Source organism: Aptenodytes patagonicus, chromosome 5 (assembly GCF_965638725.1).
Source record: "Aptenodytes patagonicus chromosome 5, bAptPat1.pri.cur, whole genome shotgun sequence".
Taxonomy (NCBI): domain Eukaryota; kingdom Metazoa; phylum Chordata; class Aves; order Sphenisciformes; family Spheniscidae; genus Aptenodytes; species Aptenodytes patagonicus.
Window position 1 is genome coordinate 62,091,778 of NC_134953.1, and position 24,411 is coordinate 62,116,188.

The window sequence follows — 24,411 nt, forward strand, 5'->3', positions numbered from 1 at the left end:
GTCACTTAGACAATCCGTCCTCCAAGAAATAACCTTGTGGAAGGAGAGCCATTTTGAGCATGATTTACCGTTTGCCATGGGCCCGGGGTCTTCTCTTCCTTGGGTAATTACGGCTGAAAGAGCAGCCTCTCACCCAGCCCTCAAAATCAAAGGCATGCTATGTCTTCTGAGTAATATCCGTTCAGCTATGGAAAGTATGTTTATGTTTCTCATGTTTAAAAAAAAAAAAGGGGGGGGGGGGAAGGGGAAAAAAAAGGGAATCTGAGGTTACTGTTTTGCTGGAAAAATGTCAAGACTTGATTGGCAATATCCCGCTAAACCACAAGTTTGTAGGAGAGAAAACAAAACCATTGGATTTTCTAAACTATGCCTATGCGCACTTTAAGAAAATGTATACCATATAGGTCAGTTATGCTCTTATTATAGCTGTGGCAAGCGTACATATAATTGAAACGTGGAAATACTACCCCATGCTGTTCAATGAATGAAGGGAAAACAAATCTTTATTATTCCTGGGTTCACATAATATATAGGAACGCTATTGTCTGTCTTTTTTTTTTTTTTTTTAAAGCCAGTTTTAGCTTTCAGATGTATTTTATTGTCTGTGGGAACATGTGTTTTACAGACCTGTCATGTGAAAACTATTAACAAGAGGAACTGGAGAAATAACAATAAGCCACGTAACCGTGGCATGTGTACTCCCTGAGTTCAACTGTTATGCCGCTGCTTCAAGTGCATGTGAAATTGGATCGCGCCGAGCGACATTAGCTCTTCTCCTGCAATTTTTCATTGGGAAACTTAAGGATTTTTTAAGTGGCCTATTAATATCAGATTCCTGGCATCAGAGGCACGTTTTGGGGCCAAGCTGGCTAGGCATCAAAACAGTTAAATAGTGGAATGAAGATCAACTGGATTCACACGAGATGTCCGATTTTTATTTACCAAATCTTAGCTGGGCAGGCGCTTCTGAAACCTTTCCTTGCTGATTCACACATGTGGTGGAAACTGTCCTGCCCTGCCAAGCACCACGGGGCCCAGTGCTTGCAATTAACCTGTTTCCAGAGTTTTTAGAAAGGATCTGAAAGGGGTCCTGAGCGGTGGCCCTGGCCGCTCTTGGGTACCTGAGAGGTTTCAGGTTTGTGTGTGGTTGTCCCTGCTCACAGATGATGGAAACTTTCCTTTTTCTTAAGATTAACAAAACCCCCTAATAATCCTGGATTAGGCAAACCTATTAACATATAGAAAAAGGAGCCAAAATGGATTGCACAAAGTGAAATACAGAAAGTGGTTCACGTGGAGATGGAGAACATTACTTTGACACTTTTTAACTCCCTGGATGGTACCTTTGCTAATCACATTTAGCAGATTGTGATCACTAAAAATGTACCGTGCACAAATTTTGGTCAAACCCAACAGCACTTTATTTTTTATTTTATTTTTTAATTTTAGAAGGAAAAGCCCTCTGATGTCTTAGACTTCTCGCTGTGTAAACAAACCCACAGATACTTAAGCCAAGTTAGTGGTTGACAAATATTCCCTAGTGCTTTCTGTAGGATCTGGGTGTGAGTCCTGTTTTCTTGGCCCAAGGACAGTTTGAACCGCTGTGCATTTGTTTTCCCCTTACCTGGGTTTCGCTCTGCAAGTGGGAGGAGAGTTTCCTGTACCTTTTTGTTTGTGATTTACTCTGAACATGGGTTTCAGGGGATTTGGGGCTTGTTTTGGTGGGGGTGTACCGCTCGTCTTGGTGATGGGCTTAATAGCAAAGATGGATGGGGAAACTGAGGTGAAGGGAAGGAGGGTGCCCTGCTCAAGGTAACATAGTGGCTGGGAAATACCCCAGGGCTCCTTCCAGGTTTGAGGCAATGCTGTATTTCTCCGAAAGACTTAGAAGAATACGGAGTTACAGATGTGCAGCAATTTAGAGGTGTCCCCTCCATAGTGTGTGTCCTAACCCATCGCCCCATGTTTTTGAGCACATCTGCTCCATGCCTGGTGTAAAGGTCCAGCCAAGCTGTGTAGACACAGGTCTCTTGCACAGAGGGTTCACAAACCGTGTTTAAAAGCAGATTTCATGTGGCTTTAATGTGATTGAAGGTGAATGGTCTCTGATGGGAGTTCAGCAGCTCTTGTGGACGGACTGGCTGGGTGCGTACTCAGGTTCCCCTTGCATGGATGGGTCAAGGATGGCTGTCCCACAGCTGCTCAAAGCACATAGTCTTATGACATTAGTACGTACAAACATACGTATACCCTGTAAATACAAAGAGGAGGGAGCCAAGGAAGGCTTCAAAGGCATAAAAGTAATGGGGATGGAGTGTAGCTGGGCTGACCAGGTAGGAGAAGCTGAGCTGATAAATCCTCCAGTGTTTGTTTGCACAGCTCTGAGCTGCCCTGCTGTGGGGCGCTCAGCAGAGCACTGGGCCCTCCCCAGAGAAAAGTGCCGGATTTGTTTTCATGGCTTTTTGCAGAGGGATTGCTTTAGGGGTCCGTTCCTGTAAGTTAATATTTGCAATGCACAAGGCTTAACTGAAACCAGGCAGTGCAGACATCTGATAACCATAACAGAGGAGATGCTTTTTCCCTGCAAGAGTGACTTGGAAAAACAAATCCCAATGCTATTCCCTTTGGAGAGATAGCAATATGAAAAGAAAAGTATCAGGAACGGTGCTGCGTGGTTTGCAAGGGTTTTTCTAGTTGGGTCTTTTTTTTTTTTTTTTTTTTTTGTGAGTTGCTTGTGTTTGCCTGTATTGCTGATGGGTTTGGTTATTGTCTCCCCTTCTTTCTAGCCGGGTTGCCCTTCCTCATCATTGAAACAAGCACAATCCAGCCCTACCAGCGGGGCTTCTACTGCGACGATGACAGCATCAGGTACCCGGTGAAGATGATGGAAACTATCAACGACGCAGTGCTGTGTGCTGCAGGCATCCTCATCGCCATCCTCGCTGTAAGTACCACCTCTGAAACCTCCTCTCCTATCCCTTGGGCATCCTCGATGGCTTTTTGTCACCTCTTTAGATGATGGCACTAATGTCCCGTTGGCGTTGGGGGTTTGACACAGTCTTGCCGGTGTGTCCGTGCTACCTACTGAGGTGCACATCTCCTCTGCAATTATCTGACTTCTGCGTGAGTGTGGAGCAGTAAACATTTGCAAATGAAAGCTTGTAATAGGAGGAATGAGATTACTCTTGAAGCCCGTGAACAGGCCCAAAGCTGTTTGGGCAAGTCTGTGAGCTCCACAAGAGCTTTTTCACCCTCCGGTAGGAGTTCAGAGTAGAAGCAAAAAGACTTGAGTGTCAATAAGGATTTGGCGTGGTTTGTCCCTATTCAAATAACTCTTGGTATTTGCCTATTTTATAAGGTTTAAAAAAAAAAAAAAAGATACGTCTTTTCAGCTAACCAGTGCCTGGAAAAGTTTCACAGGTTAGTATTAGAATTTTAAGAGATTGTATATTACAGCCATGTTAAAAAGACAATTAAAACCTTCCACAGGGAGCGTATTCCCAGAGTCCTCACTGTAAAAAGTAGTTAATGCACCACCTTCCCAATGCCTCCTCCTTTCTCTTTTCCTCCCAGGTTTCCTAGAGCTGTGCTAGGAAACGACTGCATGGTGAGAGCTTTATATGTCAGCCAAAAAGCTGAATTCAGCCCATGGAGCTGAGCCTCCTTGTGGTGTGTCTGGTGCTGGGGCAGAAGGCAAGAGCTGTCTCCTGGTTGTTGGTTAAATGCTTCCAGCTGAAGATGAAATTCTCCTATGAAGATTACCTATGTTTTCCTTCTCACCTGCTGCCAGCACAGCTCAGGTGCTTTCCCAGAGGCACTGCCTTCCTCTTGGCCCTTCAACTGGGGAGGGATGGAGATGAAGAGGTCAGGAGCACTTGTTCCCCTCCTAGCTTTCATCTTTCCTCGCAGGAGCAATGTCATGGGCAATAGGTATTTTAGCATGGCATGGTGCCTGCTTTGGTAATACCCCATCCTCAACCTTGCTGCTTCGTGCCGTGAATATCTCCATCATTTCTGGATCTCTCCATCGTTTCCTGACCAAATATACTCACTTAGCAAAGTAAGTCCCCAAAACTGCCTTGTTCCTATGCCCCCTCCCTCCTCAAAACAAGCCCAAAAGGTGCCAGACCCCCAATTCTATAAACACGGCAGAATTTTACCCTGCAGGTGAGTTACCCCTGAGTGTGGAAAAGCTATAAAAATGAAATGAAAAAGCCTCTCATTTTCACATTACTGCCTGAGCTATCAGCATGCTGGCTCCATGCAGAGTGTGCTTCTGATCAGTAATGAGGCGGTGGCAAATACAGGAGTTGGAACAGAAACTGGAAACCTAATCAGCTGCCTATGCGATCCATCAGCTTTCTACCACGAAATAGCAGGTCAATTAAAAGAGAAAGAAAGTCCCCAAAGAATTAGATGTTTCTGCCCTGGTTTCACTGTGCCCACAACAAATGTAACTTAATAAGGTAAATTCAAAAGCTCGGTTATTTGCTGTTGAGTGATACAAATGGCTAACGAGGAATTGAAGCAACAGATTTCTTTGCTATGGCAGTGTGCATGGAAAATTCAAGTCAGCCTGACCTCTTTTTTCAGATGTAACCCAGATACCAGAATTACTGTAGCATAATAGGAATTCCTTCCAAATCCACAAAGCACTGACTCCGCTCCTTTCGCTCACAACGTTTGCCTTCGCAAGGCAGGACAGCGGTTATGAGGACTTCCAGGGAGCTGGCGTTTTGGATGGCACAGCCAAAATTTCACGCCCTTGCTTTACGTGGCGTCGTGGGCAGTCTAGCCCAGGGTAAAAGGTCCAGGTCATGTTTTAAATAGCTTGAGGACACACAGAGTGCTCATTAAGTAAACGGCAGAGGCAAAGACCTTTGTTTCGATCAGGATGTGAGAGGATGTGCATTTGGTTTTAATACCTATATATTTACTGACTTTAGGCAAATTTCCACGCAGATGACCCTGGAGAGGCTTGTGTCCCTGAGCTGTGTGCTCTCACATCTCTCCTGACTGCTCTTCCTGCTGGAAGTTGGTTAATTTGATCATCTTGGGCACAGAAGCATGTTGATGATCCGCAGGATGGCCAGGGGAAGGTGACATTTTCCTCTTCCTAAGCCTCATGCGGGTACTGCTGCTGAGCCCCCTGTGTCCCCACACCGGACAGGTCTTGAAAGCCTGTGAAAAATACCTAAGAAAATTAATTTCTTAGACTAAGTTACACAGCCAGATTAGCTGATTGTTTTACAGTTGAAGGTGATATGCTTCAATGTGATTAGACACAGAGAATGATACACCAGAGATGTAAGTGATTAGAAAAGGTCTAAAAGTAATTACAGGCTAATTGGATTGCTGGTGATACCTTATGATAACGATAAAATGGGCATGAGAACCAAATGTCTGCAAAAGACATTTGCAGACAGAAAAGTTTGATATTAGCTTTAGTGACCATCTTTCCTAAATGTGTGTGAGTGTCCCCCAGGAGCTGTGCCCATCACATAGGCATGGCATGTGTGCCATGTGGCTGGCTCGCCAGAAATGCAAGGCATAAGAAGAGCTTAATATCTTTAAGACTTTTTTTTCAGGCTGTCTTTTCAGTTCATGCACATCTGCGCTGCATTTGTTTTTCACCGTCCTGCTTTATCTGGGATGGCACTGCCAAAACAAGTTTACCCAATTTTTAGCTTCTTATTAAGGTTGAGCCATGGCTCTAACTAAGCTGAAAGGGTTCATGGCTGCCCAGCAGTGTGTTAGTGAGGGAATGAAGTCTCCAATTTACAATCTGCTACATGTGTTCAATTACCCAGACCACCAACGGTGAGAGAAAAATATTAATCCCCAGACTTTTGTTGGTCACATGCCTTTCCCAGGCCAAGAACCTCGGGTTTACGTGGATTTGTTTGAGTTTGGAGTAAGGGCACATCCGCCGGTATCAGATGTCGTCCTTAATTCAGCTCATCTCCCCTCTGCAAAAGCCATGAGTTTTAAGCCTCATGGCTCCCCTTCTTGTGAATTTAGGCTTTTGGGAGGCTGCAGGCGGTGGCTGTGCCCTCGTGCAGCAGCATCCGTGTCCATCCAGGACATCCTGGAGTTGCCTCCTACCAGAGGAGCAGGAGATGCTCCAACCTTCCTCTGCTGTTCTCATGCCAGTAGATTTCCTGGCTGCCAGCTTGTGCTGGAAGATGGTCCAAACTGGAGATAAACCATGGTCTTTGGAATCTGAGAGGATTAAAATGATCCTGGAGCCTGTTAGCTGCAGCTCCCCAGACAACTCTTGGTCACGACCAGATTTCTAAGAGTAAATCTCAGCGGTGACATGTAAATCCCAAATGATGGTGCAGCCACCCAACGTATTTCTGTGCATGGTAGCAGAGCGCTCTAACTTGGCCTTTATTTTTTATTATTATAGTTGTATCTCTCTTTGATAAAGCCTGCTTAGCTGCAATTTCAGCTGCCTTAGGTCAACCTTAGTTTTTTCAAGCCACGGTACGAGTGAGTTCAAACAATGATTACAGCTTCATCTCCTCTTAGTCTAATTGCCATACTTTTCCAGTTTATTAGTTTCCAAAGGTTGTGCCAAGCTTTTAAAAAAGGTAGGCAGGGGAGCCTTGTCTCCTGCATGCTGCTGGCAGGCTGCCACGCAGGGAGGAATATTGCTGGCTGCTCCAGAAAGGGATTAACATGAAGGCATTTTTCCTGACAGTTAATTTTACGTATCACAGTCCTTGTGACTAGAGAGGGGCAGGGATGAGGAGGTGGCCGAAAAAAATCCCGCCTCAATTTATTACTCAGGTATAAAAGTATTTAAAGTAATGAATAAAATCCTAAAGCTGTAAATCTGGAGCTCAAAAACTAGTTGTGTAATGTGACGGAGAACAATTTAAGCCTTTGCCTCTTTGGGAGAGGTGAGACATTTGGACTTCATTTCACAGCCTGATTTTCATTAACCCACCTTTTAAGAGTCGGGATTATGAGAAGTCAGGTCCTCTGCTCCCTGACTGTGATTTATGGCGATATTGTCAAACACCAGCACCCCTGTCACAAGAAATGCATAATTTGCTGCCATGCAATGGCAAGACCCCTTGAAATGCCCAGAAATACCTGGCATTTACGGAGGCTTTGAGCAGCTTGAATTGGGTCTGGTGGCAGGAAATTTTGGGCCAGAATCTGAAAAGTTTTGGGCTTTCTGAATCTTCCCCTGTTGCGTTCATGGTTTTCAGAGAGGAAGATAAGCAGGTTGTTCATTTGTTTTCCTCCAAAATCAGTTTGATAAGAGGGTAATGGATCTGGCCCCTCCTTCCCAAACACACACTAATTCTTAATCTGGTTTATGTTAATTTTTTTTTTTACACTATGCTGGTATAGATCTGGGGTACTATTTCACTTCTGTAAAGATATACCAACACGCTAAACCAAAATCTGGCTTTATTCTTTCTTCTTGTTTATTGAATTTTTCCACAAAACAACATTTTGAGCAGTTCAGTCTCTTCTTAGCAGGGAAGAGGAGGAGGATGGAGAGACACTGGGCTATGGGCTCTCCTTCCTTGCTGTGGAGGCAGATTCCTGGTTTGAGATGCCCAAAGCACGAATTGCTGTGTTGGCCCTGCATTTGCCACCCGTGGCTGGTTTTACACAGCATCTTTCCTGCTCTCTAACCTCTCTGTTGCATTTCCCCCACAGATTATAACGGGAGAGCTCTACCGCATCCACTACCTGAAGGAGAAGTCGCGCTCCTTTATCCAGAATCCCTACGTGGCTGCTCTCTACAAGCAGGTGGGCTGCTTCGTTTTCGGCTGTGCCATCAGCCAGTCCTTCACAGACATTGCCAAAGTGTCCGTCGGGCGCTTGCGGCCACATTTCCTGGAAGTTTGCGATTTGGATTTCTCCACCATCAACTGTGCTAAGGGAGTTTACATCCAGAACTACACCTGCAGGGGAAGCGACAGCAAGGTCCAGGAAGCCAGGTGAGAGCCCGTGGCATCAAAGTGATGGGTTGCTGCCACCAAAACGGTGTCTCACACTGAATATGTCTTAGGGTTTCTCTGCCAGCAATAGATGATGCAAATGCTGCTTTCTCTGTGAAGGCTGTAACTCCATCTGCCAGTAACGGGCAGTTTCCCTCTGGAATTGTGGGACTCGGCTGAATAATATTTCTTTTCCTTTCTCTTTACTCCTACACTATTGTTTCCGTGATTGGTTGCTCAATGTGGGAATTCACCGTAAGAGCTGAGCTCATGGTGAGCAGCTCAAGCTGTTCCATGCGGCAGAGCAGAGGGCTTCTCCTCCAAGGAGGCTCCTCCCCTTCAAGCTGTCTATCAAATCCATCAGATGTCAAAACTGAGCATTTCCAGGGGTTCGTTTCACATGCTGCAATTAAGCGACCGGAGAAGTTGCTCACTTCTTATTTCTTTATGGTTTCCTGGTTATTTGAGGCGAGACGATGAGTTATCGGGCTATCCTGGAAATAACTGCTGTCCCACAAGTAGACCAGGAAGAGACGAACAATGCGAGCATCCTGTCCATCCGTTCGCTTTCTGCCTTGCGAGTGAGCGGGGTGGATAACGGGGGTTTTATAACCCGAAAGATTGGGGGTTGTGGGTCCCTCTGCTTTGGGACCCTCTTGATAGCAGCAGGCAAGTCACCATATTACATGTAAAATTATAATACCGAAGACTATAGTGGCTGGTTCTTAGCACCTGCTTTGTTTTGCAGGAAATCCTTCTTCTCCGGGCACGCATCCTTCTCCCTCTACACCATGCTGTATTTGGTGGTAAGTAACCTCAGCCTTGCTTGAGATTGAGCTGATTTATGCCCTGTCCCGCTTTCCTGAGGCACTCACCTGCCTTCGGTAGCAATAACAGCATGATGAGCATTGGAGATAGAGGGTCGGTTGAAAAAAAGAGCCTGAACCAGTGGTGGAAAGATCCACTCTCAGCCCCTGTGGTGTTATTTGGGATGGAGACTCCTGGGGTGACAGCTGAGCTGTGCAACTTTGGGATGTAGTCAAGGCTGCAATTAAATCCGAATCCTACTAAATCTGTGGACGACCTGTGCGATTTTGTTCACCCCACGTTGTGGTTTCTACTGGGGAGAGTTTGGGGCGAGCCAAAATGTTGCATCGATGGAAGGGGAAGATGTGCTCTCGTGGCTGTTGGGGGGTGAAGGCTGGTTCCCAAATGTGCCAGTGGAGCAGGTGGAGCAGCCTCTGCCTGCCTGGATCTGGAGTAGAGGGCTGGGACTTGTTTTTCTTTGTCAGTGAGAAATGGGTCTACCCTTCCTGTGCCGGGGCCGGGGTGGCTGCCAAGGTGCTTCCTGCCAGGGCTGCGGGAGGCACGCTGCCCGCACCCCCAAGGGCCTGGACACGCATGCAGCATGTTGGGAGGATCTGGATAGGGATTTGTTTTCCTTTTTTTTTAATTATTTAGTTTTTAAAAAATCAGGAAAAAAGGTTTTGGATTCCTCTCAAGATTTGTGGCCCCCCCCCCCCCCCCCCATCTCCTGTAAGCTCAGACTAGCAAGCAAAGAAACAGCATGGCACTGATAAAAACATTAAACGTGCTTTTATCTATGAGCAGTGCTTTTCCCCCATCCCTTTACTTTACCCTCTGAAAAGATAAGTGACGACTGCTCCCTCCTACCTTTTCAGCCCTGGATCCCCCCTCCCAGTGAGCAAATTTCTGTAATTTAATTACTAAGCTTTCCAGGCTGTTGGGGGCAGCGTATTAAATTCTTTCCTCATTCCCCCCCCCCCCCCTTTTTTTTTTTTTTGTTCTTGGAAAACTTCTGAATTTCTTCAGTAAACATTTTGGCCGCTTCCTCCCAGCTGTGTTACAATGCAGAGCTGCCCTGGCAATGCTTTGCAGGAGGCTCAGCCCTCCACTGCTGCCATCGCAAAACTTTCCGAGCTGAGTTTGGAAACCATCGCTCACACTGGCATTTATTTATTTCCAAGGAGATCTGCAGGCAGTCAGATAAGTCAGCCCCGACATACTTTCAAGCCTGGTATCTGGAAACAGCAAGGACTGCCAGTCCCTATTAAGTCGGTGGTGGTTTCTCTTGAAATACTCAGCAAGATTTGGGTTGTCCTTCCAGGTAATTTTTTTAGGAGATGCTGCTCCTGGGCCTTTTTGGAAGCCAAGGCCGATGCTTTACCTTTTGCACAGGACCATGCCCTGCAGCATCCTTCAGGGTAGGCGACAAACCTGGGGGACTGTGCCCAGCTGGGCAAGCGCTCACCCCCTCTCTGCATTTCCACCTCGCTCACTTCGGCAGTGGCTGCCCAAAGTCACCAGGCTTGACCCTGTTTCCGCAGGGCGCCGTGCAGACCATGTTGCTTTGCCAGATTTTTTCCTTGTTTTTCTGAAAAGCCAGCGGTTACAGAGCAAGCAAGAAATGAAAGAGCCTGTGGCAGCACAGCAGGAATGCCGGTGTCTGGGGGGCCAGTGGCAAGAGGTGCACTGGAGACCCCAAAACTGCTTTGCACCAATGCCTGCTGCCTCATTTTCTTTTTAACATCACAGCAGGCTTCAAAAGTGGCATTTAGCTCCTTTTTCGGAACAGAAAGCTGTCTTTGATCTCTCTTTGCTGCCCTTCCCCATCCCCATATGGGAGCACTCGGGCTATCAGCAGCCTCTGCCCTTCTCCCTGTCTGGTCTGGCACAACAGGCTGCTCCACTTATCCCTCTCCATGGAGGGGTTTTGACGCTAATCCCTTAAGAATTTTTTTTTTTTTTCCTTGTCCCAAAACTGGGATAAGGTTGGTAGCAGGCTCCATCTGACCAGGTGTTCAGTTGCCTCGTGCCTTAAAAAGTCAGGGGAAAAATTACACCAAGTATTTGGTCATAAATTGAAGGGAGAAAAAGGCAACTTGAGACAAGACAGTGTGACACAGTGCATATCGGAGGTGAGGAAATGATCTTAAGGGTCTTTTCCAACCTAAATGATTCTATGATTCTAACTTGTCTCGCGGCACTCTGTCCTCCATGACTCCAGCTCCCTGGCCACTGCCAGAGCCTGAACGAGAAATCTCCTAGAAAAAGGGAGGCAGAAAATCTGTCATGTTGGAGAGGCTGATAATACCCCAAAATAATTAAAACAAAAAATAAAAAAATGAGGTTATAATAAGCCAGAGAGATTTTACTTAATGCAAAATAAACCCCACTGTCTTGCCCAGCTGAGTGATTCAGTGGGCTTTTGGAAGCCTGGTTAGAAACGTGGCATCTGCCATACCAGCACCTGCAGGAGGTGGGTTTGATGGATTTAATGAAGGAATCATCTCAATCAAAACAAAATGGTTGTTCTCTGGTTCCTGGGAAGCGAGGGCTGTGCCACAACAGGTTGTTGCCAGCACTTTGGGTACTGGGAGTTTGCCAGGAGCCTTTGCAGAGTGGGGGTGTTTGTGGGGCTGAGCGCGTGCTGCAGAGGCTTGGCTGATCAGCCGCGTCCTGAGTGCATTCCCTATTGAACAATACTTCATATTTCAAGGATAAGTCACTTCCCGTCTTTCCTGGCATTCCCTGGCTTCACTCTTAGAGCCCATTCTGAATTACAATGTTTTCAAGTTTGCCTCACCTGATGGAGACGGGTGCCAGAAAGCTTTAGTCGGTCTATTAAAAGATACCCGGATTCCCACGCATCCCACAGGGCTTTGCCTGCACCGTGGGGATGGATTTGCCTGGGTGTTTGGTGGCCAGTGGATGGGTGACCACAACTTCCCTGTTGCCTGGCACACAGCAGTGCCCTGCAGTATCCATCAAGGAGAAGCAGTTTGGCCATGGGCTCCCGGTAGGAAAACGCGGATAGATGTCAAGCCCCAGAGGGCTTTGGGGGAAAAGTCTCAGGGTAAGGCACTTGCAACACAGTAAAATCTCCTGGGATGTAGTTCTAAACACTGAGACTTCAGGGCTAAGTTTTTCGCAGCTTTCTTGTCACCAAGAATACCCAATTAACATCAGACCTTTGTATAAAAAATTTAAAAGGGGAAATTACGCTTGGGTAATCCTCTTTGTCTTAATTTTCCTTGCTTTGTTACTCCTTGGCTGAGCGAGCCCGTTATACATATTTATAGCAGGCTGAGGAAAGAGGAGGTATATCACAGCTTATTCCACGCAGCCCTCTGGACCTGACCCACACCTCTCGATTTTATTTTGCTGGATGTGGGGAGCCTTTGCAGAGAGCGATGGGGGCTTTCCGCTCCCCTCAAGCACATGAGACCATAATGCTGATTTTTTTTTTTTTTTAATGGCATGAAGTTGCCTGAAACCACACAGAGGATGCAGAAAAACTAAATTAATGTCAGAAAAGCTAAATTAATACCCCTCAGCAATGTTGGCTGATTCTGGATAAAAGGGGAGTAAAACAGGGCTGCTCGTGTATTTAATGTGTGTTGGTGGATGAGGTTGAAGACTTCAGATCAGAATGTGTTTTAGTGTGTTCTACTCATTTATATGAACAATTAGAGATGTTGCCGGTTTTGTGTATCTGGGTGAGCGTGAAGCTTTGCACTGGGGTTTCTTGCTGAAGGGTGGAGAAGGTCCCAGTGCCCTCATGCTGCTGAGCAATGATGTGACTGTGTGAAGGAAACTGCGTGGTGGTTGTGGACTTGGAGTCAAGTTTAGCGGTGACGCAAATAAACTGGAATTACATCAGAGGCCAGGGTTGAGGTGTGAACTGCGTTGCTGAACTGATGGGGATATTCCTGATGGGGTGGGAAGATGCTGTACACCCAGAAAAGGCAGGGAAGAGGCAAACAACGCACCCCTTTGGTGCTGGGAGGTCTTTGCCCTTCTCCTGTCCTGTCCCCTGACCATCTTGGTGCTAATAGCTGAATTCTGCAGTTCCCCTTCCTCCAGCTGGCTTTGCCCAGCCAGGGCAGTGTGTTACGCCGGGGTGAGTTTGGATTTGAGGGGTTTTGGCCCCATACCGTTTTGGGTACTGCTCTGTTTGCAGATGGGGCTGGAGATGGAGGTAACTTCAGGTCAGACAGCCAGAAACAAGACCAGCCATTTCCCAGAAGGAAACCTTAGCTGTGACTAAGGGACGTGGTTGATGGAGTTCAGCCTTGCGGTGGTGAGAGTGTGAACAGGACGGGATTTCTGCGTGGCAGAAAGCCCTGGGAGGCTGGAGGCGATGCTTTTAGCCCGTGTCCCCTGCCAGCTCCTCCTCGATGGGTTTGCTCAGGGGTTGTGTGTGGCCGCAGGCTGTCCCCATCAGCACTGTGGAAGTCCCCTGGCAGAAGAAGAGCGATGTGATGTCCTTCAAGCCATCTGCTTTGTGGTAACTTGGCCTTTGCCAGGAAACAGTGGATGGGAGCTCCAAATAACTCCTGCTCTGTGTGATCCCATTTCACTTCATCTGCACTTGCTCCTGTTGATGCTCCTCCTGACTTTCGCTGCCCTGTGATGGTCTGTGGTGGAAATAACCATGGTTGTGGTCTTGACCCTCCATCCCCTCCCAGGAAAGGCTCCATCCAGCCCCACGTTCCTAACCAAATCTGGCAGTCCTTAGCAGGCAGCACTTCACACTTGCTGCCAGGTTTCAAAGAAAACATTCAAAAGCAGGTTTTCAGATAAATTGCCAGGAACTTCCCATTTCTTAGTAATAGCACTAATTCCTGTTTTAGGGAAATTCTGATCCTTTCAGCCCCCAAGCCCCCCTTTTGCTTTTTGACCTTCTTTTATTAACTAGGTTTTTCTTTCATACTGAAGGCAGAGGCAAAGTTTGGAGCACTCCAAGGCTTGCCTTTAATGTACTTAGGGGATCCTCAGCACCCTGGTGTTTGAGCACAGTTTTTGACGTACTGCATGCTCATATGTCTGTGGAATATGAAAAGTGTGGTTATCCTCTCTTTTCCTTTTTTTTTCTTTATGAATAGGGAACTAAAGAGCAATTTTCCAAGACTTTTATTGTGGCAGTAAAAGGAGCTCAGTCGAGATCCTCACACTGATAGTGCGGTGTCTGAGATGCATCTATTCGGGCGGGTTTTACTCCTCCAAGATATGCAGGTGTGAGTTGGGTGCTGGGGACTTGGGTGGCACCCAGCACGCTCCGTACAGTGCCACAGTGCCACGCTGCCTTTGCACACCTTTTCTAGGGCTAAAGCGTGTAGATTAGGCACACAGTTCAGAGCTGTGCTTTGGAAGGAGAGAGTCAGTATGCAAACATGTTTATTTTTTAATTATTTCAGCTCCAAAAGTGTCTGCTTTATTGTGTGTTCAAACTCAGGGTTAGCTTTTTATTCCCAATTTTTAATTGATACTTTGCTTCCTCACCTATAGATGACCTATTTAGCCCAAGCTTGTGGGATGGAATGGTTTGAGGGGATGTCAAGGCTGTGCAAAAGGGACAAATGTCAGATTATCCAGCAGCAAATTTCTTTCTTAAGAGGTTTGACGTGACAGATCCTAAAACTAAAGTAAGATGGTAGGTTTCAAGCCTTCCTGGTAGAACTAAGAGTAATAGTTTATAAGATATAATGGAGCTATAAGATATATGGAGCTATAAGATATAATTGGAACTAATTTTGCTCTGCAACAACATACTGGAACCTGAGTTTTGTGCTGTCTCCTGGGCTGGGCTGAGACTCTTGAACATAAAAATAATCCTGAGCCTAAACCATGGCAATAGAAGCATATTTTTATCTCTTTTGTGTGCTTTAAAAATGCTACTCTCCACAAATGCTGTTTTTTCAAGGGATATTGTCTCTGCACTGAGAAGTTGTATTTAAAGATATCGGGGCCCCCAGCTCTCTCTATCACCACCTTCCCTGAATACTTCCCAGGAGTATCCTGCCTGCACAATTTATTCTCAGTGGCAGATCACTGGGTGCACAAATACCATGGCAATGAAAATTCAGCCAGCCTAAGCATTGCAAACTAAAAATGCAGTTCCCTGCTAATGAACCGCTTAGATATTTGCTTGCAGGATGAAGTGCCTGCTGTTAAATCACTGCAAATGACTGTGCAGGATGGGGTTGTGCTATTTTACAGCTCCAGCTTTCCAGCTCAGTGGTGCTGCATTTTACCTGGAGGGAAAGCACCTCCTCATTGGTGGTGTTTTTTTGTTATTTTTTTAGATCTTTCTGGGCAGGACATGCCTCCTAATTTTGATACGTTGATTGTTGACTCATCTTTCTCCTGAGCATAGAAATTATCATCACAAACTAGAGAACCAGCCCACTGGTCCATTCACTGGGCTACATCAGTGTGGGTTTGCTGTGGGGATCTAGAGATCTGTAACTCATCCCGTAGCGTCGCATGCACAAGTTTGGCTGGTGTGGGGTGTGCGTCGTGGTGACGTGGCTCCGTTCCCAGACTCGGGCTGGTTTGCAGATATATTCCCTAGAATTGTAACGTGCATTAGCCAGCACCAAGCTGTTTTGGTACTGCTGTCTTCCATGTTAATTGGCTAACAATTTGGATAATTTGGAGCATCTGCTCCATTCAAATGACATGATGTTTCATTTCCTCTAAAGAGCCCAGTGTGTGTTCTTTCCAAAAAGGGGTAAATATAATGTTTATGCAACAGCCAAACATACTAAATTGGCCAAAACAATGCTTCCCCCTTATCAGCTTTGCAATTAATTCTGCTTTTATAGGTAAATGGTGTCATTAAGTTATTTGTCGTTTCAGGGAACCCAGCAAGAGCTTCATTCTCTTTTATATCAAGGCAGTGTAAACTGCTCTGGGTGTGTAAAAGGGATCATAAATGGGTGTTAAACCCCTTTCCAGCCCTCTGATGTTGCAGAGTCCCACAAAGCACGCTGGGTCTGACTTCCAGCGCTTCATTTAGGTACAGGCAGAAAATACCTGCTGTGGCTGAGCCCACAGGCAGTGGGTCTGAGCTGCAGGAGCTGAGCAGCACTTTCCAGGCACTTTTACGCTCTTCAAGTCATCGAATGCCTCTCTCCTCCCCAAGCCTGAAGGTTGCTGTGGTGTGCCTCCCTTCCCACAGCCTTCCTCCCCGCGTTGCGCCCAGCCCCGCTCATCTGTGGGCAGTGGGTTGCCGTTTTCCTGTCCTCTCTTCCCGCCCAGCTTCCCGGTTCCCACAGGAACCGGCTGTGCCCGCCAGCCGAAACGGAAATGGGCCCAAGATAGTTGGGGGGGGGGGGGGATGGGATGACAATATCCACTTGACGTCATGTCAGCTTCGTCTTTTTGGGTCGAGCCAGGACCTTGCTTTTCCCTCGCTGGGTAAGAGCAACTTCCCATGTCATGTGACAGGGCGGCCGCTCGCTTACACCCCTGCAAACAGCGGGGCTCGGGCTGGGAAACGTGATGGCAACATTAGAGGATTGCATTTTGCATCCACATCGTCAGCAGTTGTGGCTGTGTCTGGAAATCCTTGGGGCTGGCTCTGGAGGTGTGGCATGCTGCGTTGATTCCTGTTTTTCCTCTGAGAGATGCTGTGGGTCCTGCGTGCCCCAAATTTGTGACCTTGCTTCTGTTACGCACTAAATAGCGGTAGGGAGGAATTTCCAGGATGTTGTGTGTGACCTTGATGGACTTGGAGGCTGAAACAGGGCTCGGGGGAGAGCCAGGATGCCGGGGGTGCCAAGCTCCTGACCCTGGCTCACTGAGGGAGGGCTGTACCCATCTGCCTCTGCCCGCATCCCCTCTATGGGTTAAAATCCCTCCAGCTCCTCTCCCCTCAGAATGACGGAGGCCACAAGTTTGCAAAGGGCATCTTTCTTCTTTGACAGCTCCCCCCTCCTTGGGCCACGGGGGTACAAGTGCCCCATGGCCAGCCCCACAGAGTGGGTGCTGCCACGCCACGTTTTGGGCACAGCTTCTCCTTTGCTGCCCTCAAATTGACGCAATCTTTTTGTTTTCTTCTCTTCCTCACAGTTTTATCTGCAGGCCAGATTCACGTGGAAGGGAGCCCGCCTGCTCCGTCCCCTCCTCCAGTTCACCCTCATCATGATGGCGTTTTATACCGGCCTGTCCCGTGTGTCGGACCACAAGCATCACCCCACTGATGTGCTGGCGGGCTTTGCACAGGGAGCCCTGGTGGCTTACTGTGTGGTGAGTACAGCAAACCGTGCAAGGAACGGCAGCGGGGATGCTGGTGGGGGTCCCAGGGGAATAGCAGGCACCTCCCCAGCCCATGCTGCTGTGAGCTCATGTAACACCCCATTACAGGTGGGGACGTGGCAGGAGGCAGCGTGCTCTGAGGGCTCGGTCTAGTGTCATCCCCACGTGACAGCGCATGTAAACCTCGTTTGCAGGTGGAGTGCAGCTTAAGAGTGGAGCATCCTACCAGCCCAATGATGGGTGCTCTGATGGACACCTGGCAAAGGACGGTGCACCTGCCAGCGCTTTCCCCTCCCCATGAGCAAATGCCACTTCTGTGCTGGAGGGGTGAAGCAATTCCTCTTGTACCCCACCAAACAAACTGCATATTCAGCAAAAAATGCAACGTTTAGGGTTTTTCCCCATCAGCCTTGAGCTCCTGGAGGCTCCTGGGCAAAGGGCCCCTTTGCCCAGGCAGCTAGGGGTGCTGAAAAGGCGTTCAGACAAGGGAGAGTGTTTTCCTCTCGGCTAGCAGCATTCGCTTCTCCATCTGCTCTCAGTAACGAGCACCGGCTCGTTTGCAAGGCTTTCCGCCAGGATCCAAGCGGGGAGTCTGGGTGGTTGGGATTATGTCTCTTCCCTGCACAATCCAGCCAAAAGCCGTCCCCTGGGAGCGGGAGCTGGTGTCTGCCCAGCGAGGGGAGGCAGGGTGCCTCGTTTGGTGGTGGGTTTTTAATGTAGCAAAAGGGCTCGTGAGAAAATGGTGAACAAAAACCGTGCCTGCTTGTCTTCGGCTGCTGGGCTTGTTCTCATGCAATTTGCTTTCTAAAGAGTGACCTGATTGCGCAGCCCTGTAATTCGAAGTGACAAATGTAGATGTTTAAAGTAGGCAGGGTGGGGGGCACCAGGTTGGGTGGCTGCCTTGCATAGAAACAAAGGGGCTGGGGGTTATGGTTGTTCCTGTGTCTGTACAAACTCCTGAAAGCAAGATTTTAACAGCTTACCACTTTCTTGGGGTTTGGGTTTTTTTTTTTTTGTTTGTTGGGGTTTTTTTAACTGATCTAAAAGTAAAGCAGCCCTGGAGGCAAGGAATTAAGTTCGCTGATGTTATATTTTGCAAGGAGAGAAAATAGGTTATTTATGTACTTTCCACTCATTCATAATATTCCAAAGCCAAGACAAAAATGTCATCGTTGGGAAGTTTTGATGAAGTATTATTAACTCTCTGAGCAGTAGCTGTTGGGTTTTGCCATTGCCTGATGCCAATGTCCCACACGGGGCTGGCAAATTCAGAGGGGGAAACTAGAGAAGTGTGTGTGTGCACAGACACGTGCTGCTGCTGCTGTAGCGCTTGCTCGCAGCAGCAGCGTTACAGGTCCTGCACCCCTCATTCCAATATTGTCAGGGTGTTTCTCCAAATCCTGGTAATCTTTTCCTATCCCAGCAGTCAGCTGTAGTACCGCAATGGCAGTGCTGGCAGCCCTGGGGAGAAAAGGCCCTGGGCCACGCGGGGAGCAATGAAGCAGCTTGTCTCAGTCCAGGTGCCTGAATTTGTATCGTGTGGGTTTGTTGAGGCACCAAGTGCACATCACCAGGTGGTTTTACAAGGGGGTATTTACCTCTCTGGTGTGCCTTTCAGCTTGAGAGGTGGGATAACAGCAATATATACAGGGGGAGTAGGGACCAGGTGATCCATCCCTGGATCCCAGCAGTGGTTTCAGAAAGGCAATAGCTCTCTGGATGCTTGGGACGGGCATCTGGATGCTTCCTGTCTGGGATGAGCAGCAGGGCTGGCCATCCCCTCCCGGCCCTCCGGCAGCTGGAAGCTGTGCTGGGAAGGGGAGGCTGTGGTAGCACTGGGCTGGTTTTCCTGTGTTGAGGTGAACCGAGGTAGGAAGCAGCTGTCTGGAGTTTCACAGGCAGGCTGGGGTTTGCCTGTGAGCCTGGGGCAACCTGCACTACTCTTCCCAGCTGGCTTGTGGAGGGGGCAGTTGTCTCCAAACCCTTTGCAGGCATGGCTTGGTGGCTGGGGACATCTCAGGCAGCAGCTTAGGTCTCAGGGTAGGGTTTAAACCCAACCATTGTCCCATTTTGCTAGCTTGCAAAGAACCATCAATATGTTCTTGTTCTCCCGAATCTGGCTTTGCTGGCGTGAGCCATCGCCTAGGAGGGGCCAGCAGACTTTCCTCCCTTTCGGGAGAAGACAGCAAGGGACAAGAGGAAGAGTCACCCCGAGACTCCCTGGCGTTTGCATTGAATGTATAGTTTAGCAGCTTTATGCTAAAATTACTGGTATATCAGAGCAATTACTGGTATGTCCTGGGGGTCCTTGCCCAGCTCTGGGATCCAGCTTTCGTGCACGGGATGCTCTGAAGCAGAGGGAGGGACCTGGAGACTCATCACCTCCAACCCACCCTGGGTGCTCCCAGACACCCCTTCCCCCAGCAAAGCCTTCAAGAGTCCACTCTGATGATAGTCAAGGGCTGTTAAAATACCATAGTTATCAGGCTGTAATTTTCAGTAGAAACGAATTGTGGGTTTCATCTCTGAGGGCTGCCAGAGCTTAAATCCAGGTTGTGCTGCAGCAGACACGTTTGTCCTTCAGTGCCTGAAACAACAAGTAGACATTAGTGTCAAGCACTTCCAGCTGATGAAACATTCAGAGTCAGATCCAGGGTGAAATATGATGAGGATTTCTTAACTGGAAATAGTTTTTATGCGCGTTGTAGGCAGCCTGCTATGTGTCGTGTAGTTTATGTCTCATCTGATGGAGAGAGGAAAGGGGAGACATCGGAAGGACATGCTCCTGGTGTTGCTCTGGTTAGCTTAGATGAGTTGTTTTAACCTCTCTGTATGTGGTTAGAGTTCTTCAATATAATGAAAAGGAATAGGGATTGTTAAGTGGCAATATAAGATATTGGCTTACTTTGTATAATACGCACTCAGTCTTCTGCCGTCAAGTTTTCTTTATGGGTGGAGAGCACCTTCTACAGGAAATGGAGCTAATCCAAGTGAAAAACTTTGCACGTTTATTAGTCCTTTTTTGTGTTAAACAGTTCAAGCATTAGGAGGATTTAACACACTATTTTAACCGCCAAAGATCACGTTTCATGATTCCTGTAAGTGTTTATATAACCTCCAGCCATGTTAGTGAAATACAGTTTAAAGAGAAATGAAACCTCTTAGTCTCTGAATTAAACCCTGAAAAGCAGCGAGCAGCACAGTAAAAGCTAAAATACCCAGGATGACACTCCACCATAACTCATTCCTGTCCAAAATAAGGACCAGACTCGATGTAATCCCCATATGCTTCTTGCACCATAAATTGATTTGTCATGGCTATCTTGGTGCAGAAATTGGACATCTTTTTGATTGAATCCAGCTCTCTGAGGTGGGCAAGTGAGCGAGATGGCATCAGAAATGCACCGAGCCAGCCGAATGGGAGTTTTTTACAGTTATTAACGACCCAAAAGAAAACCATTGCCAGAGCAGTTCAACACTGTGATGCTGCAGCAAGAGGCTGGGCTCCAGCTTGTGATCCTCGGTGGGTTCAGCTGGATCTTGTTATTTAACCAAAGGCACAAACACTGCCACTTGGATGCCCTGTAAACAACTTTATCAGCTCTGTTATACAGCTAGGCAGCCAGACACCAACACATACACTGAAAAGAGAGCTGTTTTATATGTCAGCTCCTTCTCTGCTTTTCCACGAAGCAATAAAAGCCGAGCAACAACAGCTCAGTTTCCTGCATCCCTGGTTATAATTGTAGGAGTAAATTGCCACTTACAGCAGGTTCACTGTCTGTTCAGCTCAGTTCCTTATCTGCCTGTGCTGATAGGGACTTGCAAAAGTTGTTTCCAAGGATGACTAGACCTGCTGCATAGGGCTCTGGGTAGCTAGAAAATGTGGAGATGCAGAGGGGAAAACCTTTGCTCCCTCCCCGTGTTACCCAGCCTGGACGTGCTAATCTAATATTTTTCCTTTGAGCACCTTGGACTTATTTTTTTCCCCTGATTTATCTTGTTGCTTAAATGTTGCATCCGAGTACTGTGGGAGAACACTCAAACGTGCTGCTAATTCCTACAACAGCGTGCTGCTCCTCCTAGGGCTTTGGCTCAGCAAACCCACAGCTCGGTCTGAATTGTTGGTGCTTAAGGATGTCTGAGATGAGCCGGCAGATTTGGGCTGGCAGAGGCAGTTGGCGGCAGGACCGAAGTTTGGGGCTTTGGTGCCAGCTAACAAAATGATGAGTCCTCACCACTTTTTGCCCCATCCAGAGGATCCGCGCTGTCTGGCTCTTTTCCTTTCTGGTGTGGGGCTGAGTTTTGGCAAGGGAGAAAGTGCCCCGGTCCTGGAGGACCGATAAGCTTTGTGCAGCAGCTGCCAAGGGAGGATGTGGAAGTTTCCTCCCAGCACTTTGTTTCTTATTGTGTTGCTACCTTCCGAAATTGCCAAGCGCTGGCTTTTTCACATCCGGGAGAGGGGTTACGTCACGGGATATTTAGGAAGAAGTAGTCAGGAACAGGGCCTCCTCTCCTTAGGCTTTGGCTTCAGGACCAGACTCCGGCTTTGTACCAGTGCCTTGGTGGGGCATGAGGAGAGCATCGCTCACCGTTGACTCATTGCTGATAACTTTTAATACGGCTTTGATTTGAAAGCTTTTAATTGCCTACCTGATGTCTGGCTGAATGAATTGTTTCACACCAACTCCATCCCTAAAACCACTCACCATGAGTCAGGCCAGCCCTTTGGAGACCTTTGTTATTTTATTGGAGTGTGGACCGTGTATCTGTTTCCTGGCTTTTCAACCCGTTCAGCAGAGGTTTGGGTATTGCGCTCAGTGATTATGCAGTGAGAAATTAAATTGTTCTGTAATGTTTTCACTCTGTGTTTTGTGAGGTCTGAGCCTTTTTCCGTATTGTACAGAAAGGTGGTAGCAGGCGCTTGGGATTTCACAGCTATCAGTCTTACGGGCAGGCATTCAATAGCACAAAAAGTGCTATTTTTGCAGCTTAAAGATATGTATATACTCTGTAAACCAAATTTTTGAATAAAGCATCACCCAGTGTGGCTAAGTTTGCCTTTTCCACTTATTCCTACAGGTGTTTTATGTCTCGGATCTCTTCAAGCCCAAGACAAAGACTTGCCTGCCTCCACCACCCATCCGGAAGGAGATCCTTTCACCTGTGGACATCATTGAGCGGAATAACCATCATAACATGGTGTAGACCTTTGAGATATCGGATGGGTGTTATATTTTATTTTAATTTTTTTTTTTTTTTGCAAAAAATGACTGCTGACAGCAACTACCTGCTGCTCTCAAATCTCATCAGACAGTAGAATGTAGGGAGAGACTTTCTTGCCCGACCAGTAAAGTCTTACTCTGTGGTCTTTTCAACTTGCGACATTTGGATGAAAGGGGTGGTGATCAACTAAGTCAAAAGCGACAATGAGAAAATAAAATAAAAAAACAAAAAACAAAAGCCGAACAAACAAAGAGAGGTGCCGGAGTTCTGGATGTGCAATTGGTTTGAGTGTTCATGTTGTAGTGAACGCCAAATTGTTCATAGCCTAATGAACACTAAGGGATTTTTGGAAAGCTGGCCATCTTAGGTTTTTTTACTATGAAGATTTCCAATGCCTGCGAGGAAAAAAAAAAAACCAAACAACTCATGACTAAATTGTATAGCACTATATACGAGAAACAGCACTGAGTCAAGATCTGGGATTGGTTTGTAAGAGTTGCTTTTTTCTCCTTTTGATACTAGTTTATTTTTGCCTCCTCTATTCCATACTGTGACTTAGTTTAGAAGAAGCTTGCCCAGTCAAAGATCTCCGAAGGGTCTCTGTTCACACAACACGCCTTTAACGAGCAGTCCTGAGACATGCAGTGAGGCTGAATATCTCCATCCTCCGTGCAGAGAAGCCACATTTCTTCCTCTATGCTTGCTCCCTGACGAGGGTTCGTCCTGCCTGAGCCCCCAGACATGTGCAGCACCCACAAATGGCCCTTCATGAAAAGAGCATCCTCCGCTTCCCGGCCTTCCCCCCCAAAAAATCGCAGCAGATTTTCTGCGCACCTGCGGGAGCTGGCGGTTTGCAAGTGGGTAGCGGCAGCTCTGCCGAAGACGTGTTCGCACTACGACCTCGGGGCTGAGTCCTGGGGAAACTTTTATTCTGCAGTTTCGGGACGGGCTGCTGGGCGGCACGTCCCAGCCTGGGTGTCAGTCGGTTTGTGCATTCCCCCCTGCTCCTTCTCCCTTGGGCACGCCGGTGCACGCCATGGCAGGTACCAGGTCCTGTGCTCCGCTCGGTGACACCGATGGTAAATCAGTCGTGCCTGTATCGACTGTGATTTCCCCCCCCCCCCCCCTCCCCGAAACCACAGGTTCTTGGTTTGCAGCCCTTTCACAGAGCGCATTTGCAAAGGGATCCCGCAAAGCATGCAGAACGGCCATTTGCACATCCTTCTTACAGAATCCGTCCTATCATTTCAACTATAGCAAGCTATGATTTTTTTATATATAAATATTATATAAATAATGTATAAAACCTTAAAAATTAACTATGTAAAATATTATTTCTGAAACAATTTTAGATATATCCACTATGACTATAAACTGTGTCCTGACCTGTGTTATTTACATTTTGCTGCTTCAAAAAGCATTGAATTAATTTTTTTATAGTCGACTAAAATATTGTAGTTCTGTGGTAGTAATATTTTAATGAAAATAACTACAATTAGAGACATTTGTATAAAAAAACCATATTAAATCGTCTGTATTTTTGTAATGTTCCATTTTGTAAAGAGAAGAATATTCAAAGACTTTTGTAGAATACAAAATTGAAGTTTGTATCTGCGAAATTATTGCTGTATAAATGTGCTTTTTAAATAAAAGCTCATAACACAACTAAACATCCCGGTGCGAGTTGCGTTCTGCCTTTGGGTTGACCTTCCCCTGCCAGAGACATAGGGCCCTTGCCCAGCGGGATGATTAGGGGATGACCCTTTGGGATTTGATGATACATGAGGGCATCTGGATAAAAAGGACCCCATGCCACTTTTGATGGATGTGCGTGAAGGTCCCACCAGCTCCTGGCTGGGGAGGTGCGATGGGGACACGCGTGGGTTTGCATTGCACTGCTCTTGGCTATGCCCAGTCTTGGAGCAGGTCCCTTTTTATTGAGGGCATCCCTTTTTCTTTAGCAATATTATAAGCTTTAAAGAAATATTACTTAAATAAAAAAGAGTCTGAAGAGCCACAGCCTGGCTGCTGGGTGTCCTGGACAGTCCCTGCCTAGAAGGACTCATGACTCTGCTCTGCACCACCACCTTTTCCATGAAAAACAGACACTCTGCAGCTGAACAAAACACCTGCAGCTCGATAGGTTGCAAAG

At 47.2% G+C, this 24,411-nt stretch overlaps 1 protein-coding gene across 1 annotated transcript in view; it reads left to right on the top strand.

Moving 5' to 3' along the window:
- PLPP3 (phospholipid phosphatase 3) overlaps positions 1 to 23,929 on the top strand; it is a 45,634-nt gene extending 21,705 nt beyond the window's left edge. Inside the window, exons 2-6 of the mRNA XM_076340136.1 lie at positions 2,787 to 2,944; positions 7,684 to 7,967; positions 8,716 to 8,773; positions 16,848 to 17,024; positions 22,116 to 23,929. Coding sequence (XP_076196251.1) covers positions 2,787 to 2,944; positions 7,684 to 7,967; positions 8,716 to 8,773; positions 16,848 to 17,024; positions 22,116 to 22,241 — 803 coding nt within the window. The 3' untranslated portion in view covers positions 22,242 to 23,929. The remainder of the gene's footprint in view (positions 1 to 2,786; positions 2,945 to 7,683; positions 7,968 to 8,715; positions 8,774 to 16,847; positions 17,025 to 22,115) is intronic.
- Positions 23,930 to 24,411: the final 482 nt, after the last annotated feature.